General features: G+C 42.1%; 1 protein-coding gene across 3 annotated transcripts in view; it reads left to right on the forward strand.

Moving 5' to 3' along the window:
- Positions 1 to 16,182, forward strand: part of LOC149445028 (fibroblast growth factor 12) — a 705,992-nt gene that overhangs the window by 260,758 nt on the left and 429,052 nt on the right. The window contains exon 1 of one of the 3 annotated variants that reach the window (XM_089654316.1): positions 11,122 to 11,367. The exons of the other annotated variants lie outside the window; for them this stretch is intronic. Within the exon in view, the coding sequence (XP_089510442.1) occupies positions 11,277 to 11,367 (91 nt within the window). The 5' untranslated portion in view covers positions 11,122 to 11,276. Of the gene's footprint in view, positions 1 to 11,121; positions 11,368 to 16,182 lie in introns of those variants that run through there. 3 annotated transcript variants of the gene reach the window in all.

A 16,182-nucleotide genomic window follows, 5' to 3' on the forward strand; every position in this document is an offset into this window, starting at 1 on the left:
CACAAGTATTTAAGTAAAAAACGTCCAAGATATCAATATATAGTGATTAAGTGACTAATGTGATCCCAAACATTATGTCACAAGCAGAGTAACATGCAGTGCAAAAACAGTCTTTGTGACAATTTCTCTCCTTCAAAGTGCTGCTTTACTTTTCACAGCGCTCACAACGTCTTTTATACTGAGTAATACCAACAGGGAGAGAGAACTGTAAGTAAACAATACAGTTCTCTCCCCTGTCAGCTCCAGCACACTGCTTTATATGGCTCTGCATAGCAGAGCCACACAATGCAGTGTGCTGACAGTGAAAAGCACGGACACAGCACACAATTAACCCTTTAATCGTCCCAAATGTTAACCTCTTCCTGCACAGTGCCATTAGTATAGTGCCAGTGCTTTTTATTAGCACTGATCACTGTATTCGTGTCACTGGGGATGTCAGTGACACCAAGTCAGTTCCCCCCAGTGTCAGAATGCTCGCCGCAGTCCTGCAATCCCGCTATAAGTCGCTGATCGCCGCCATTTACTAATAAAAGAAAAAAATCCAGTATATATACCGCCATTTGTAAATGCTATAAATTTCAAGTAAACCAATTAATTTACATGTATTTTGATTTTTTCTTATCAAAGTCTTAGCAGAATAAATTTTGCCCTAAATTTATGATGAAATTTGATTTTTTAAATTTTATTTTATTGGACATGTTTAATAGCAAAATGTCAAAAATATTGTCTTTTCTCAAAATTGTCATTTTTTTTTTGTTTATAAAAATAAAAAAAAGCACAGGAGATTACATACCACCAAAAGAAAGTTCTATTTGTGACAAAGGATGTAAATTTCATTTAGGTGCAGTGTTGCATGACCACGCAATTGTAAGTTAAAGTAATGCAGCCCCGTAACACAAAAAATGGCCTGGTCAGGAAGGGGGGTAAATCCTCTGGAGGGCAAGTCATTAAATAACAAACATGTCTATACTTACCAACTGTGTGCAGTGGTTTTGCATAGAACAGCTCGGATCCTCCTCTTCCCGGGTCCTCCGCCAAAACTCCTTGCCCCTCTTTCCTGTTGGGTGCCCCCACAGCAAGCAGCTTGCTATGTGGTCACCCGCTGCTCTGTGTATCCATTCACCTTTGGAGCTGCGAATTGATCCCACCCCTCTCTCTTCTCATTGGCTCACTGGCTGTGATTGACAGCAATGGGAGCCAATGGTTCCCACCTCTGTCTCAGCCAATGAGGAGAGGGAGTCCCGGGATAGCTAGAGACTCCATTGCACATTGCTGTATCGAGAGGGGGCTCACTTCCCAGTTGCCTGTCAACCACCGTCTGAAAAGTGATGCACCGCACATCTGATCGAGCCCTAGCTGCATGTAATCATTTCATGTGCATTTACATGTAGACAGCATCGCCTGTCATTGATTGTACTGGCTTTCCGTATACGCCTGACTGCACTTGCCCCAGAAATATACTGATCTGGATGGTGTACGGCAATAATTGGCTGTGTGCATGAGTCAGGAACTCTCACTTTGCTTCAATCTTCTGTCAGTACTAAATCCCTCTTCTTGTCTGGGTTGGATTAGAAAAAGTATGCACTGCAGAAAAGACTGAAACTCACGCTGCTGTCTTACCCTTTCACAGTTCAAGGCATACTATGCACGGGATTGTAAGAAGCTAATGTGACAGATTCTGGTACTTATACTAGCTATATATAAAATCTGTTTGGATATTTTATTTTAACAAGCGCATCACTGGAATAAATGGTGGTCTTTTATTTCTGCTTGATTTTAGATTTAAAACATACAGTGTGTGTGTGTGTGTGTATATATATATATATATATATATATATATATATATATATATATATATATTGTGGGAACTCGCTTCAAGTGGTAGAGCTCTTCTTCAAAACACACAGCAACTCGCATCTGTTTAAGGGCCTTTTTGCCCACTTTTATTTACAAGAAAGTTCAAATAAACAAGAATGCTTCCCACGCAGGGGTATCCATCATCAAGCAAATTAATAGTATTCAGCCTCCTGGCTTGCACGCAGTTTTAAGTCTGCCTCCTGCAGACTCTTCCCAAAATATGGCACCAGCACACAGCTAGTCTGGCCTCCACCTGACTCCAAGGCAGAGACCTCCCGTCTGCCGGGGTGGAGCCCTCCTGACTCCGTTTGCCGGGGTGGAGCCCAGAACTATGGTTAGGACCCTATAAAAAGGCCTGTACACACCTGTGCACTCAGTGTGCTGGGGGTTCTCAAAACACGGACCCCGGATTGGAGATTTCATCCCTCCCAGATCTCTTCGAAATCTCCAGGCTCCAGATCCCAAAACAAACTTAATAAATAAATGAGGAAACCGAAAAGTCAGTTTCCTCTGCAATACATTAACTCTCTGGAGCCCCTCAACCTGCCTGGTTGAGAATCCAGGGTTTTCAACTGGAGTTTGACCGTGGCAGGACACCGCACTGCCACAATATATATATATATATATATATACTGTATATATACACACTATATTGCCAAACGTATTGGGACACCTGCCCTTACACACATGAACTTTAACGGCATCCCAGTCTTAGTCCGTAGGGTTCAATATTGAGTTGGCCCACCCTTTGCAGTTATAACAGCTTCAACTCTTCTGGGAAGGCTGTCCACAAGGTTTAGGAGTGTGTCTATGGGAATGTTTGACCATTCTTCCAGAAGTGCATTTGTGAGGTCAGGCACTGATGTTGGACGAGAAGGCCTGGCTCGCAGTCTTCTCTCTAATTCATCCCAAAGGTGTTCTGTTGGGTTGAGGTCAGGACTCTGTGGAGGTCAGTCAAGTTCCTCCACCCCAAACTCATTCATCCATGTCTTTATGGACCTTGCTTTGTGCACTGGTTTGCAGTCATGTTGGAACATGAAGGGGCCAAAATGAAATTGTCCAAAATGTCTTGGTATGCTTACGTCTTAAGAGTTCCCTGGAACTAAGGGGCCAAGCCCAACCCCTGAACAGCATTCCCACACCATAATCCCCCCTCCACCAAGCTTTACACTTGGCACAATACAAGTAAGGCAAGTACCGTTCTCCTGGCAACCGCCAAACCCAGACATGTCCATCAGATTGCCAGACAGAGAAGCCTGATTTGTCACTCCAGAGAACACATCTCCACTGCTCTAGAGTCTGGTGGCCTTGTGCTTTATGCCACTGCATCCGATGCTTTGCATTGTACTTGGTGATGTAAGGCTTGGATGCAGCTGCTTGGCCACGGAAACCCATTTCATGAAGCACTGTTGTACTAATCTGAAGGCCACACAAAGTTTGGAGGTCTTTAACTATTGACTCTGCAGACAGTTGGCGACTTCTGTGCACTGTGCTTTTCAGCATACGCTGACCCTGCTCTGTCATTTTCTGTGGCCTACCACTTTGTGGCTGATTTGCTGTTGTTCCCAGTTGCTTCCACTCTGTTATAATACCACTAGCAGTTGACCGTGGAATATTTAGTAGCAAGGAAATTTCACGGATGGACTTATTGCACAGGTGGCAACCTATCATGGTACCACACTTGAATTCACTGAGTTCCTGAGAGCGACCCATTCTTTCACAAATGTCTGTAGAAGCAGTCTGCATGCCTAGGTGCTTGATTTTATACACCTGTGGCCATGGAGGTGATTGGAACACCTGAATCCAATGATTTTGAGGGGTGTCCCAATACCTTTGGCAATATAGTGTACATATCAGTGACAAGTGGTATAAACAATACACGTTTCTGCTGATGTTGGCTGTCAAGCTGCATGGCGAACTTGTACAAAAGTCCTTACTTTTTCAGCTGAAAATGATTTGCTAAGTAGTTTAAAGTGAACCTGTATGTTGCCCATACTAGGGGTTTAGTTTACAGGAGGGGTGATATGTCATTGCCTAATCAAGGGATATGGCCCTAAAATGTGTCAGTGGCGTTGCATCTGTTGCACAGGGACAGTATAGGGATAATTTGGGCAAGCTGGGTTACTCCTTAAGTTGGGATGCTGTCATTGTTGCTTCCTGGGGAAAATTGTTTGAACCAGCATAGCAGGAATTTCCTGGTGGTTCATCTAGCAGCATTCATGCTGACTAATACTATAGTGCAAATTGGGCCAGTGTACTCAGTACAAGTGCAATATTTTCTGTTTTATCATTATTTACAATAAGTATGTGGATCTGTGCTATGCAGTGTGTCTATGGTTTGATTTATTTTGAGGTGGAAAAGTGGCTGTTGACCTATGCTGGTTTAGGTAGTGAGCATTGGCAGAGCATGAGGGGTGAAAGGGGTCGCAGTGGAGATCCCGCTCATGCTCCCTGTCACATTAGGTTTTACATTGTGCTGCTGGGGAAAAGTGCTTGCTGCATCACCCTGGATACATAATTCAGTAAACTCAAAGGGCCTGGGCTGGCCAGGCAGGGCCTCCCAGGCCTATCCAGGCCATCTGAGTTTCTGGTTTCACTTGCACAGGGTGATGGGACAAGCCCTTTCCCCCAGCAGTGCACTCTCTGCTCAGCCTCCCCTTCCAGCCCAGTACAGCCCTCCTTTCCCGCCCTGCTCAGCTCTGCTTAACCATGCACGTGTGGTGCAGAAGGACTACACTATAATTTGGAGGTCGGTCCTTCCGGTGAGTTCTATTCCATTAGATGGTGTTGAGTGGCAAATATGTAGAGATACTGAAGGATGGTTACATTTTCACTGTACACAATATATTGGAAGAATGGATACTTTAATACACTATATTGGACATTTGGTTGGCAACAATCACACTTAAAGGACTTTTTCCTTTCTTTTGCATTATTTTTATATTTGTTATTTGTTACATATGAGTATATATTAAGCACTGACTCCTGAAGATTAATATACATTTTTTTAGTCTATGATACATCTCCTAAAGCAGCGGTTCTCAACCTGGGGGTCGCGCCCCCTTTGGGGGTCAAACGACTCTTTCACAGGGGTCGCCTAAGACCATCGGAAAACACATATTTCCGATGGTGTTAGGAACCGAGACACCGCTGCTCTATCCGTCTCCAGGTGTGGGCGGGATGACAAGGCGCCCCTGTCATCTGGACACACCCTCGGGATCAATCCTCGCCGGTGATTGGCCGCCGAAACTGTAGCTCAGGAGAGGCACACAGGCGGCCAATCACCGGCGAGGAGGTGGAGCTTGGAGAGGAGGAGCCGAGCGGCACCGCGAAGATCGAGCGGGTGAAGAGGAGGAGAGCGGCCGGAGAAGGAAGACAGCTGACAGGTAAGTGTCTGTACCATGGGAGAGGGAGAGAGGGAGGGAGGGAGCGAGCCCAGGCTGGAGCAGGGGTCAGCAAGGTAAGTATCATTGGTGTCAGTGGGAGGAATAGTGCCCCATCATTGGATTCACTAATACCAATGATGGGGCACTATTCCTCCCACTGACACCAACGATGAGGCACGATTCCTCCCCCCACTGACACCAACGATAAGGCACGATTCCTCCCCCCACTGACACCAACGATGGGGCACTATTCCTCCCCCCCCACTGACACCAACGATAGGGCACTATTCCTCCCCCCACTGACACCAACGATGGGGCACTATTCCTCCCCCACTGACACCAATGATGGGGCACTATTCCTCCCGCTGACACCAATGATGGGGCACTATTCCTCCCGCTGACACCAATGATGGAGCACTATTCCTCCCACTGACACCAATGACGGGGCACTATTCCTCCCACTGACACCAATGACGGGGCACTATTCCTCCCACTGACACCAATGACGGGGCACTATTCCTCCCACTGACACCAATGACGGGGCACTATTCCCCCCACTGACACCTATGATGGGGCACTATTCCCCCCACTGACACCTATGATGGGGCACTATTCCCCCCACTGACACCTATGATGGGGCACTATTCCTCCCACTGACACCAATGATGGGGCACTATTCCTACCACTGACACCAATGATGGGGCACTATTCCTCCCACTGACACCAATGATGGGGCACTATTCCTCCCACTGACACCAATGATGGGGCACTATTCCTCCCACTGACACCAATGATGGGGCACTATTCCTTCCATTGACACCTATGATGGGGCAGTATTCCCCCCACTGACACCTATGATGGGACACTATTCCCCCCACTGACACCAATGATGGGGCACTATTCCCCCCACTGACACCAATGACGTGGCACTATTCCTCCCACTGACACCAATGACGGGGCACTATTCCTCCCACTGACACCAATGACAGGGCACTATTCCTCCCACTGACACCAATGACGGGGCACTATTCCTCCCACTGATACCAATGACGGGGCACTATTCCTCCCACTGACACCAATGATGGGCACTATTCCCCCCACTGACACCTATGATGGGGCACTATTCCTCCCACTGACACCAATGATGGGGCACTATTCCTACCACTGACACCAATGATGGGGCACTATTCCTACCACTGATACCAATGATGGGGCACTATTCCTCCCACTGATAGCAATGTTGGGGCACTTTTCCTCCCGCTGACACCAGTGATGGGTCACCACAACATGAGGAACTGTATTAAGGGGTCGCGGCATTAGAAAGGTTGAGAACCACTGTCCTAAAGCATATCTCTAGTCTCTAACAACTCCTGTGGCATGTTTGTAGACACTGATCATCAACTGCACCATGCCTTTAGTATCTGACTATCTCTTGCAGCATGTCTGTAGTCTCTGATCATCTCTTATAGCAAGTCCATAGGCAAAGCTTGAGGGATCGCAGAGGTTGCAGTGGTAACCCTGCCCATGTTCCAGGGTATTCAAAAGAATTAGAAAGGTGCAGCATGTATGTAAAAATGTTTTCTCCAAAATCTTTTGAATTACCCTCTCAATATGTAAATAAAGATATGAAACAACTTGGAGTATTGTGGCGCTCGGCAGGAGTACCTTGGTGCACGGTGAAAGTGGTGGGTGGTAGTGGAGGGGCCCTGGTCAACTTCTGCATCAGGGTCCTCAAGCTTTAAGCTACTCCTCTGGTAGTGAAATGTTCCCATCTATGTTGTGTGGTCTGCTAAGTCATTTAAACTGAACCTGTACAATGCATATACTAGGGTTCAGTTAACAGGAGAAGTAAAATATTATTGCTGGAGATAAATTTTGAATCAAACTGCCCTAACTTCTACACTACTCTCTGCATTACGTGGGTGCTAGTGGGACTTTGAGAACAAAAGGTTTGCATGGTTACCTCCAGGGGCGGACTAACCATTTGGAAACTCTGGCACTGCCCGAGGGCCTGGGGTCAGTAGGGGGCCCCATGAGATGCCCCTGGTACCTTTTTTTTCATAGGCTTTTTTGAGTTTGGGCAAAGACACAGGGTCCCATGATCCCCTGTTGCCCGGGGGCCCCATGAACTGTCAGTCTGCCCCTGGTTACTACTATAATCATGGGGAGCAGACTTACTTGTAGTATATATTCTCCATCTTTCTACATGCGATAATCGCATGTAAAAATCCGACATGCTGGTCGTACCCAAGTTGTACGACAATCGAATTGAGTACACTCAGCCTACCCATAGATAATTCAAATTTCGGCTGGTCCCTGCTGAACTGGCTGAGATTCAAACCATCTATGGCCGTCTTTACACATCTCAGAGATGAAATGCCTGTTGATAGGGTTGGGAATAGGAGATCCACAGGGACCAGATCTTGAGGAATTTTCCATGAGCATCAGAAGAATGGCTAAAAAAATTTTCATCAATCAGAGTCCCATTCATGAATTTTATTTCAAGTGTTGCATTAATATTTGTCTTTATATGGGCTCATGCACATGGGGACAAAGTAGGTTGCATTCAGATCCATAGTGCATACAATTTTTTAATGCATCTGAACCCAGCTGTATTTTATGATATGGGCCCATACACACTGCTATGCACTGCTCCATAAGTGATTTTTTTTTTAACTTAGTAAACACACTGAAGCTGCGTTGACACAAATTAATCAGTTATGCAAGAAAAAATCCTTTTTTTAGCTCATGGGTGGGTATTCAAATTGAGCACAACTACAGTAGCAATTACCTTTGCAAATTGTACTACTTTCAGTCCCTCTGTGTATGTTGGTAACATGTATTACCCTTTATTTACATATAGCCTTTCTGCCTGTCATTGGTTGCCTAAAGTTTTACTAAACCCACAACAGTAAAATCAGTCTTTATATGCAAAAAAGCATGCTTGTTATACTCACTCTGGAACCTAAAGGGTTGATCCTCCAAATTGTGTAAAAAGGATGATCCTGTCTTCTCTGATCCTCCTTTGCTAACACAGTCCCCAAATCATCTCCTGATAGAACAGAGCTTCGGTAGCAAGCTGCACATGCTCGGTTTGGTGTGTATTGTTAGAGAGTTGTTGTTTTTTTCTTGGGAGGGTGCATGGGATCAGGACAGGGCCAATCAGCGCTGTCCAGACAGAGGGTCAGAGGTTATGCAGCCTCATAGGACAATCAGGGGAGAATGAAAACTCCTCCTACAAGCTTTAACCAGTGCTCTGCTGGACACGGATAGAAGTCACAAGACTGCTCCAACTGCATATGAGAAAAGGTATTTAGCAGTTAGTATTTACTAAAATGATTGCATTTCCATGTTCTGTGTACTGTGGGAAACCAGATATAGTGAATGCAGGGTATTAGGTTTTGTAACACTTTAAATACTGTACAATTCTACAGTTTCAGCACAATCCTAATTTGAAAGTAAACGTTTTGAGTCTATATACCATAATATATCTACAATAATATGATTACATGTATCACAGCTAATACCCATATTTTCAATTAAAGTTTACTTCTTTTTTAAAATGTAGGGAAGAGTTAACAATCCTGTCAGGTTAATTTTGCCATCTGTGTCCCATTGGAGAGAATTCCCTTGAATTCCTGTGCCAGAGACATTCTGGTGGTCATGGGAATGCAGGCCGCACATACTCCCTCCCACGAATACTACTTTCTATTTATAAATAATGACACAACACATTTTCTTGGCATAAATTTTGGCCACAGCACTTTTATTGGTGTAATTAAATTAATACTCAATATATAATACCTTTAAAAAGTTCTTATTCATTTCATATGCTACTAAATGTTAACATTCAAAAAAGGAATTGCTCAGTCATTAAGGACTCAAGCATAGCATGAATAAAATACAACACAAGTCCCCCCTTTATATGAAAGGGTGACAAAACCACATCAAGTGCCATGCGACAAGGGTGGGAGAGAGGGGAGCTAGCTGAGCGGCACTGACCAACTGGTTAAATGCCTCCTCAAGCGGTTGCTTATATAATAAGTCCCTAAATTAAAAAAAATTCCACCAGGTCACATGGGGGACCTATTTTCCCGCTCAAACCACTGTACCTTCTTAAAGGGGCATTAACCTATAATTGTTCTTAACTGAGTTAATTAATGAATTCCAAATAAAACCTCATACTAAATCAGAGGGGGAGGTGGGCGCATGCCCATGAAAGCGGGCACATATTTTTGTGCCCACTTTTATCATTCTAAAAGTGTGGATTTCCCCTCACTGTGAATCTCACAAGTGGGGACACAGATTGCATTTAATACTTAAAGGATAAGTTCGCTTTTTTTGCGGGTAAAAAAAAATGTGCATTTACTATTTTTTTTCTAAGGAGCCTGCAGAGCATTGCACCTGCAATCAGCAGAATGCGGGTGCAATCTCAGGCTCCTGCAGACTCTCAGCATAACTGTCTGCCTTTACCTTGTACTGGCAGGCAGTTACTTGAGAGCAGGAAGAATCCATGAACTACCAGAGCTTTCACCAGTGCCTTCATAGTTCATTGAGAAGTACAAGCTGTCAGCCTCAATGGCTGGTGGTACTTGTAGGCATTCATTTGCATGAAACTGTGAAAACAGCACAGACCTGCTGCATCATCCATTCAAAGTGTGACAGTGGATGCAGAGTAAGGATTCACATCCTCACAGCCTGCTGCCACAGGGAGGATGGGATTGGTGAGGGGGGGATTGGAGGAGAGGTGGCAGAGGATGAAACATGTTACATGTTCCACCCTAAAAATGGGTGGAACATGGAACATGTTCCAAAAGGTGAACCTATCCTTTAACAGAGGTTCTAACCCTTCCTTACTCTACTCAAATCCAAAAAATAGAAGTTTAGCCTTTACATACACTTTCAGTAGCAATGTAGAATGTGATCCTCTTCAGCACATTTACTTACAACGTGTATGTGACTAAATTCAAATATGTATTGAGTAATAAGTTGCACATTGCTAGGTACGGTGATTGCAGTAGAGAAGATACTGAATGATGAATTTCATGCCAGCTTTTTAGTTTCACAGTGTACAGACTCTATCCTTTCAAAAAAAAAAAAAAATGTATATATACAGTTGTGTTCAAAATAATAGCAGTGTGTTGAAAAAAGTGAATAAAGCTCAAAATCCTTCTAATAGCTTTTATTTCCATACACACAAATGCATTGGGAACACTACACATTCTATTCCAAATCAAAACATGAAGAAAAATATATCAAATTTGTGTTGTTCCTCTAAAAAAAATTGAAGAAAAGTGAATATTAGACTGTTCAAAAAAATAGGAAGGGAGGGCTAAGATTATGTAATGTAGAAAAGAAGAGTGCCACTTTAACATTACTTTTTTACACCTGCTAAAGAAAGATTGGTGAAGACAATATAAAAGATTCTTATTATTCCACAAACAATATATAACATCTGATAAAATGAGACCCATCTTGATACAGTTTCTGCTTTACAATCACTTTCTACAAAGCAGACGCTTTACAATTTATGTTTGCATAAAAAGACATGCAGTGAAATAAAAAAGGATGTATGATGGCATCAGAAATCAATGGAATAGATTATGTACATTAAGAAGAGATGTCATTTCAAATATTTAAGTTGTGTGGCCAACTACCGGTAGCTTGTCTCAGTACGTTCATTTGCCTGTGTTCTGATTCCTCCTCCTATCAGCTCCAGCCTGATCTGTGCAGTGGCTGCTGTTGTTGAAAGCCTCATCCTTTGTTGAAGGAGGCTGGGCTTGGAAGAACCTCAGTGTTTTCTGTCTGACGTCCTCACAAAGATCTCCCAGGCTCTGCCCCTTTTGGCAAACTGCCTTCATTGAAAAGTCCCAACATGTCACGTTTGAACAGTTTTCTAATCCTCTGATCGCGAATGCTACTTGTCAACCAAAGCCCAGTCAATGCCTCGACTGCGAGATCCAAGCACTGGATGATGAGCTGCTGACTCTTTCACATTGTGAATCTGTCGAGGAATCAGAAAAAAGTCAATCAATGAAGATTCTTGGGCATTTCCTGAAGAAAGGAGTGCATATGCTGCAGTGTCTATGTGGAAAGCGTCTGAAACAGAGCAAGAATTCAAGTGGTGAGTTTCAATGCTGAAGTCTGTCTCACTCACTCGTACTGCATCTCTTCCTCTCTTCCTTGCTTAACGCAGGCTTCTCACTGACTGAATGATCAGCCCTTAAGAGAATGCATTGCAGTTCGCTTCTTCTTCAGTGGTTTTTTTTTTCATCCATTAGTGAAAGGCCTGGTGGTACTGCCTCATCTACACTTACATAGTCACTAAGCATGGATATAGTGGATGTGGCTACTAATCACTCTTGTAGGTGAGATCTCAGTAAAGTCATCGCATTAAACCTGATTGTTACATTTTAACTATAAAATTGTGCTTTTACTTTCATTTAAGAACTCTTGGGCTTTAAAAGTGCAATTGCAGTTTGCTTTTGAATAAACATAAAGTAGTTGAGTGTCAGCTTTGTGTCAAATCATGGGATCTTTGCTACAGTAGAAACTTTTTGTGGGAAGTGAGAGATACTGTATTGCTGATAAAGGAGGTTTCAGCACCATGGACAGATCAACTGATCTACTTTAGTCCCTTTCACCTTCCACTGATGTGCATAAAGTTCGCCTAGACTTTATATTAATGTTCTGTGTAGTGATTATCCTATTTGACCTTTTGTCAAAAATAAAGGTGATACACTAAAGGCTAGTCTAGACTTTCTGTTCATATCTACAGTGACTATCCGATATGAATTTTTGTCAATGGTGATGAGACACTAAAGGGTTAGCCTAGACTTCATGTTCATCTTCTGTTCTGTGACTATCCCGCATGAACTTTTGTCAAAAATTAATTTCATGATACACTAAAGGCTAGCCTAGACTGTATATTCATTTTTTGTGCAGTGACTATCCTATGTGAGCTTTTGTCAAAGATAAAGGCGATGATACACTAAAAGTTAGCTTAGACTTTAAGTCCATCTTCTGTGCAGTGACTGACCCATTTGAGCTTTTGTTAAAAATAAACTCGATGATGCACTAAAAGTTAGCCTACACTTAACATCCTGTGTGCAGTGACTGTCCCATAAGAGCTTTTGTCACTAACACATGTGATATTTACACTTGTACATTCCCAAGAGGGTTCTGAAAAGCCTTACAATTTAGCAGATTCAAATGACATATCATTTAGTATTACACCATACTGCTATAGTCGTAATAATTCTCGCTTGCAGCTGTTAGGAGTAATATGAATATTATCAGCTTAAGTTGTGTTGTGGAGATTGTCTTTGTTACTTTTTGAAAATATGACAGTGCTAGTGTCACATCTTATCTGAAGTGCAGAGGAGTGTATAATATATATATATATATATATATATATATATATATACACACACTCAACAGCCACTTTATTAGGTACACCTTGCTAGTGCCAAGAAAATATCCCCCTCACCATTACTCCACCAGCCTGAACTGTTGATACAAGGCAGAATGGATCCATGCTTTCATGTTGTTTATGCCAAATTCTGCCCCTATCATCTGAATGTCGCAGCAACCAATCTTCCCATTCTTCTCTGACCTCTGACATGAACAAGGCATTTCCATCCACACAACTGCCGCTCACTGGATAGTTTCTCTTTTTTGGATCATTGTCTGTAAACCCTAGAGATGGTTATGCGTGAAAATCCCAGTAGATCAGCAGTTTTTGAAATACTCAGACCAGCCCTTCTGACACCAACAACCTTTGCAACATTCAAAGTCACTTAAATCCTCTGTCTTCCCCATTCTGATGCTCGGTTTGAACTTCACCAAGTTGTCTTCACCACGTCTACATGCCTAAATGCATTGAGTTGCTGCCATGTGATTGGCTGATTAGCAGTTTGTGTTACCAAGCAATTGAACAGGTGTACCTAATAAAGTGGCTGGTGAGTAAAAAAAAAAATATGTTTTGGTTTTAGTGGAAATGTGCTCGGTAAGCCGGTGTAAATGCTATTATCCTTGACTGAGAGGTATAGACACAAGAACATTTGAACCTCTACTCCACCCTTGACTTTCAGACACTTGATTTGGTTCTGGGACATCCTCTGGCTGAATCCCTATTCATCATAATTGGGTCTTTGTCTGCCTTTTACAGTGTTTGGGTGGAGAAAAGTTACTCGTGCATTCTGACCAGGTGACCTGGATTAAACAGCAGTCTGATTCAGTTCAATCTCCCTAGCTTCCAGGGAATCACTAGACAAACTAAAATACTGGTATTGTACAGGCTGTGCAATTGATTGAGTTTAATGACAAACTTGGCTGACTTAAAACTATCACATGGAGTAATATGTCTGCTGTTTCCATTGTGCTGTTCTATTTTGGATCTAATAAAAGTACTTAAAGTGTTACTAAACCCAAAACCGTAAAATCAGTCTGTATATGCAGTAAAACATGCTTGTTATACTCACTGTGGAACCTAAGGGGTTAATCCTCTGCATTGTGTAAAAAGGCTGTTTGATCCTTTCTTCTCTGCCCCTCCTCTTGTTCAAATGAGCACCTGATACACACTGAATCCGTAGTCATATGCACATGCTCAGTTTGGTGTGTATTGCTAGAGAGGTTTTTTTTTTTTTCTCGGGAGAGTGCATGTGATTAGCACAGGGCCAATCAGCACTGTCCAGACAGAGGGTCAAGGGTTTCACATCCTCCTGGAGCAGAAAGAAAACACTTCCTACAAGCTTTAAGCAGTGCTCTGCTGAAGTCACAAGACAGTAACTGCTGATGAGAAGGTATTTATCAGTTTATATTTACTAAAGTAATTGCATTTCCATGTTGTGTGTACTGTGGGAGATCAGATATAGTGAATGCAGGGTCATGGGTTTAGTATCACTTATTAATTGACTATCTGTTTCACGAGCATTGTGGACTTGCACACATGGATACTGGTTATGTAAAGCTTGGCTTTTGCAGTAAAGGGGGCTGTGCAGAGTAATGCATGAAAATTTTAACTACAGCACCAATGCCATTAGATGCTGCCATTTGCATTCATTTTAGGGCATTGCTAAAGTGCTTGTGTGTATTGTGCCACTTAACTTGGTATATATTTTTTGTCTAGAGCATAATGTGCTTTTTATTTTATTTTTTTCCTTGCATGTAAAGGGCCTTTTCTGTGTTAACAAAATTGCGCTTGTGTTTCAAAACTAGAACAGATTGAGAAATGTAAATAAAATATTTTAAGATGTATTTGAAGTGATCCTAATATCAACTGCTCCATCTATCTATTCACTCCTTTAGTTCCACTTCAGACTATCGAATGTTGTGTGGGATGCATTATAGCTGTATCTTTTTGAAGTCTTGAAGAGTTTATTATTTGTTTGACTTTCAGTACCTTTAGCAGCTATAGTAGAAAGCAGAATAGCAGTGCTACTTCAATGCTCAGTATTCACCAGAACAATAACTTCCCTTCGCTGCTGACAAAATAAAAGTATGATTGGCCTTGAGCAGTGAACTGCTGTTGTGTCACATTAGTGTCAAGCTCTAAAATGTACAAAAGACTTCTACTTATAGGTTTTCACTACTTGACATTGCTTTTATTATCTATGTTGCTGCTGATGTGTTCAATATAGTTTAAAATTTTCTAAGGCTTAGGAAAATGCGCAGACCTTTTAAAATACATACAGTTCCTCTATAAACCTAAGTTTAGTCCTGTTTTATAGGGAGTGAGTTTTTCTTCATTCTGAGACTTCTCCTTGCAAAGCAATGTCTGAAATAAATCTCCCTGTGGCCATGCTTTGACTTTAGCTTCAGTTTTGCCTTAATTGCATTAGCTCGGCTGTCCTAAAAAGTCAGAAAAAAGCTCTTATAAGGATACTAAATATAGAAAATGCAAACCCTTTCTTGATAATAGATTTGGCTGTGACCTGTTGAAGTTACTGAAGTCCACTTCCTGATGAATTCAGTGAAAAGCATACAGGAGCATTAGATAAACATCTGTAGAAGCTAATGGCTCATTCACAATTGAATCAGGAGAGGAAATAATGTGCTTGTGCTTTCCAGAGGGATGATAGGAAATTTCAGAAGAGGAAATATCCAGTACAAATTTGATAACCGTATTTTATAAAGAATTTAGCAGATGTTCTGCTTCATTTTGCTGGTGTTCTGTTACTGGTTTCTGTTAGCAGACACATTGTGTGTTTTGAGATGGTGATTAAAGCGACAGTACTGATCATTATATTGTTTTGTGTGAGAATGGCGTTGATTTCATGCTCTTTTGTTTTCTGCTTAAGCCAAATCTCAGATCCACACACACCCAGGTGTACAGAAGAACAGTTGTCATCTTATCAAGCATTTTTGAGACCTGAACATATTTCTAAAAATATAGAAAATGGCATGCAGAAAGAAAATACATATTGGACTATGAATAACGTAAAAAGGTAGCTGTTTTGCTGCAGCTGCCTGTTTTATTTTGGGTAATCTTCTATGTGGCTTTTTGTTTGGGTATAATCTTTTGGTACTGCCAGAAGTACCAAAGATCAAACTCCACAGGGATATTTTATTACAAGTGAAGCTCAATCAAATGATTGCTTGTTTTATTTGAAAGAGAAAATAGAATTTATTTTTATGAGCTACACATCTGCTTTTATTTCTATTTGTATTTTTTTATCATTCAGATTAAGAGTCAACAGTTTTTGAGCTTTGTTATTCCAGTTTATGTACTCTACCAACAGGGCTGCTATTAGAAAACACTGGGCCCCTTACAGCCAACCTGACAGGGCCCCGCCCCCGCCGCCCCCCCTAAAAGAAAAACAGTTTTCTTTGGTTCAGTTATCAATGAACAAAGTGAGTGATCTGTTTCGATCACTCATTGTGTTCATTCAGGAAAGGAAGGGTCTGGTAAATGTGACATATTTACTGGATCCTTTTC

The sequence above is a fragment of the Staurois parvus genome, unplaced genomic scaffold (genome assembly GCF_062004578.1).
Source record: "Staurois parvus isolate SC_StPar_1 unplaced genomic scaffold, SC_StPar_1.0 ptg000750l, whole genome shotgun sequence".
NCBI lineage: Eukaryota > Metazoa > Chordata > Amphibia > Anura > Ranidae > Staurois > Staurois parvus.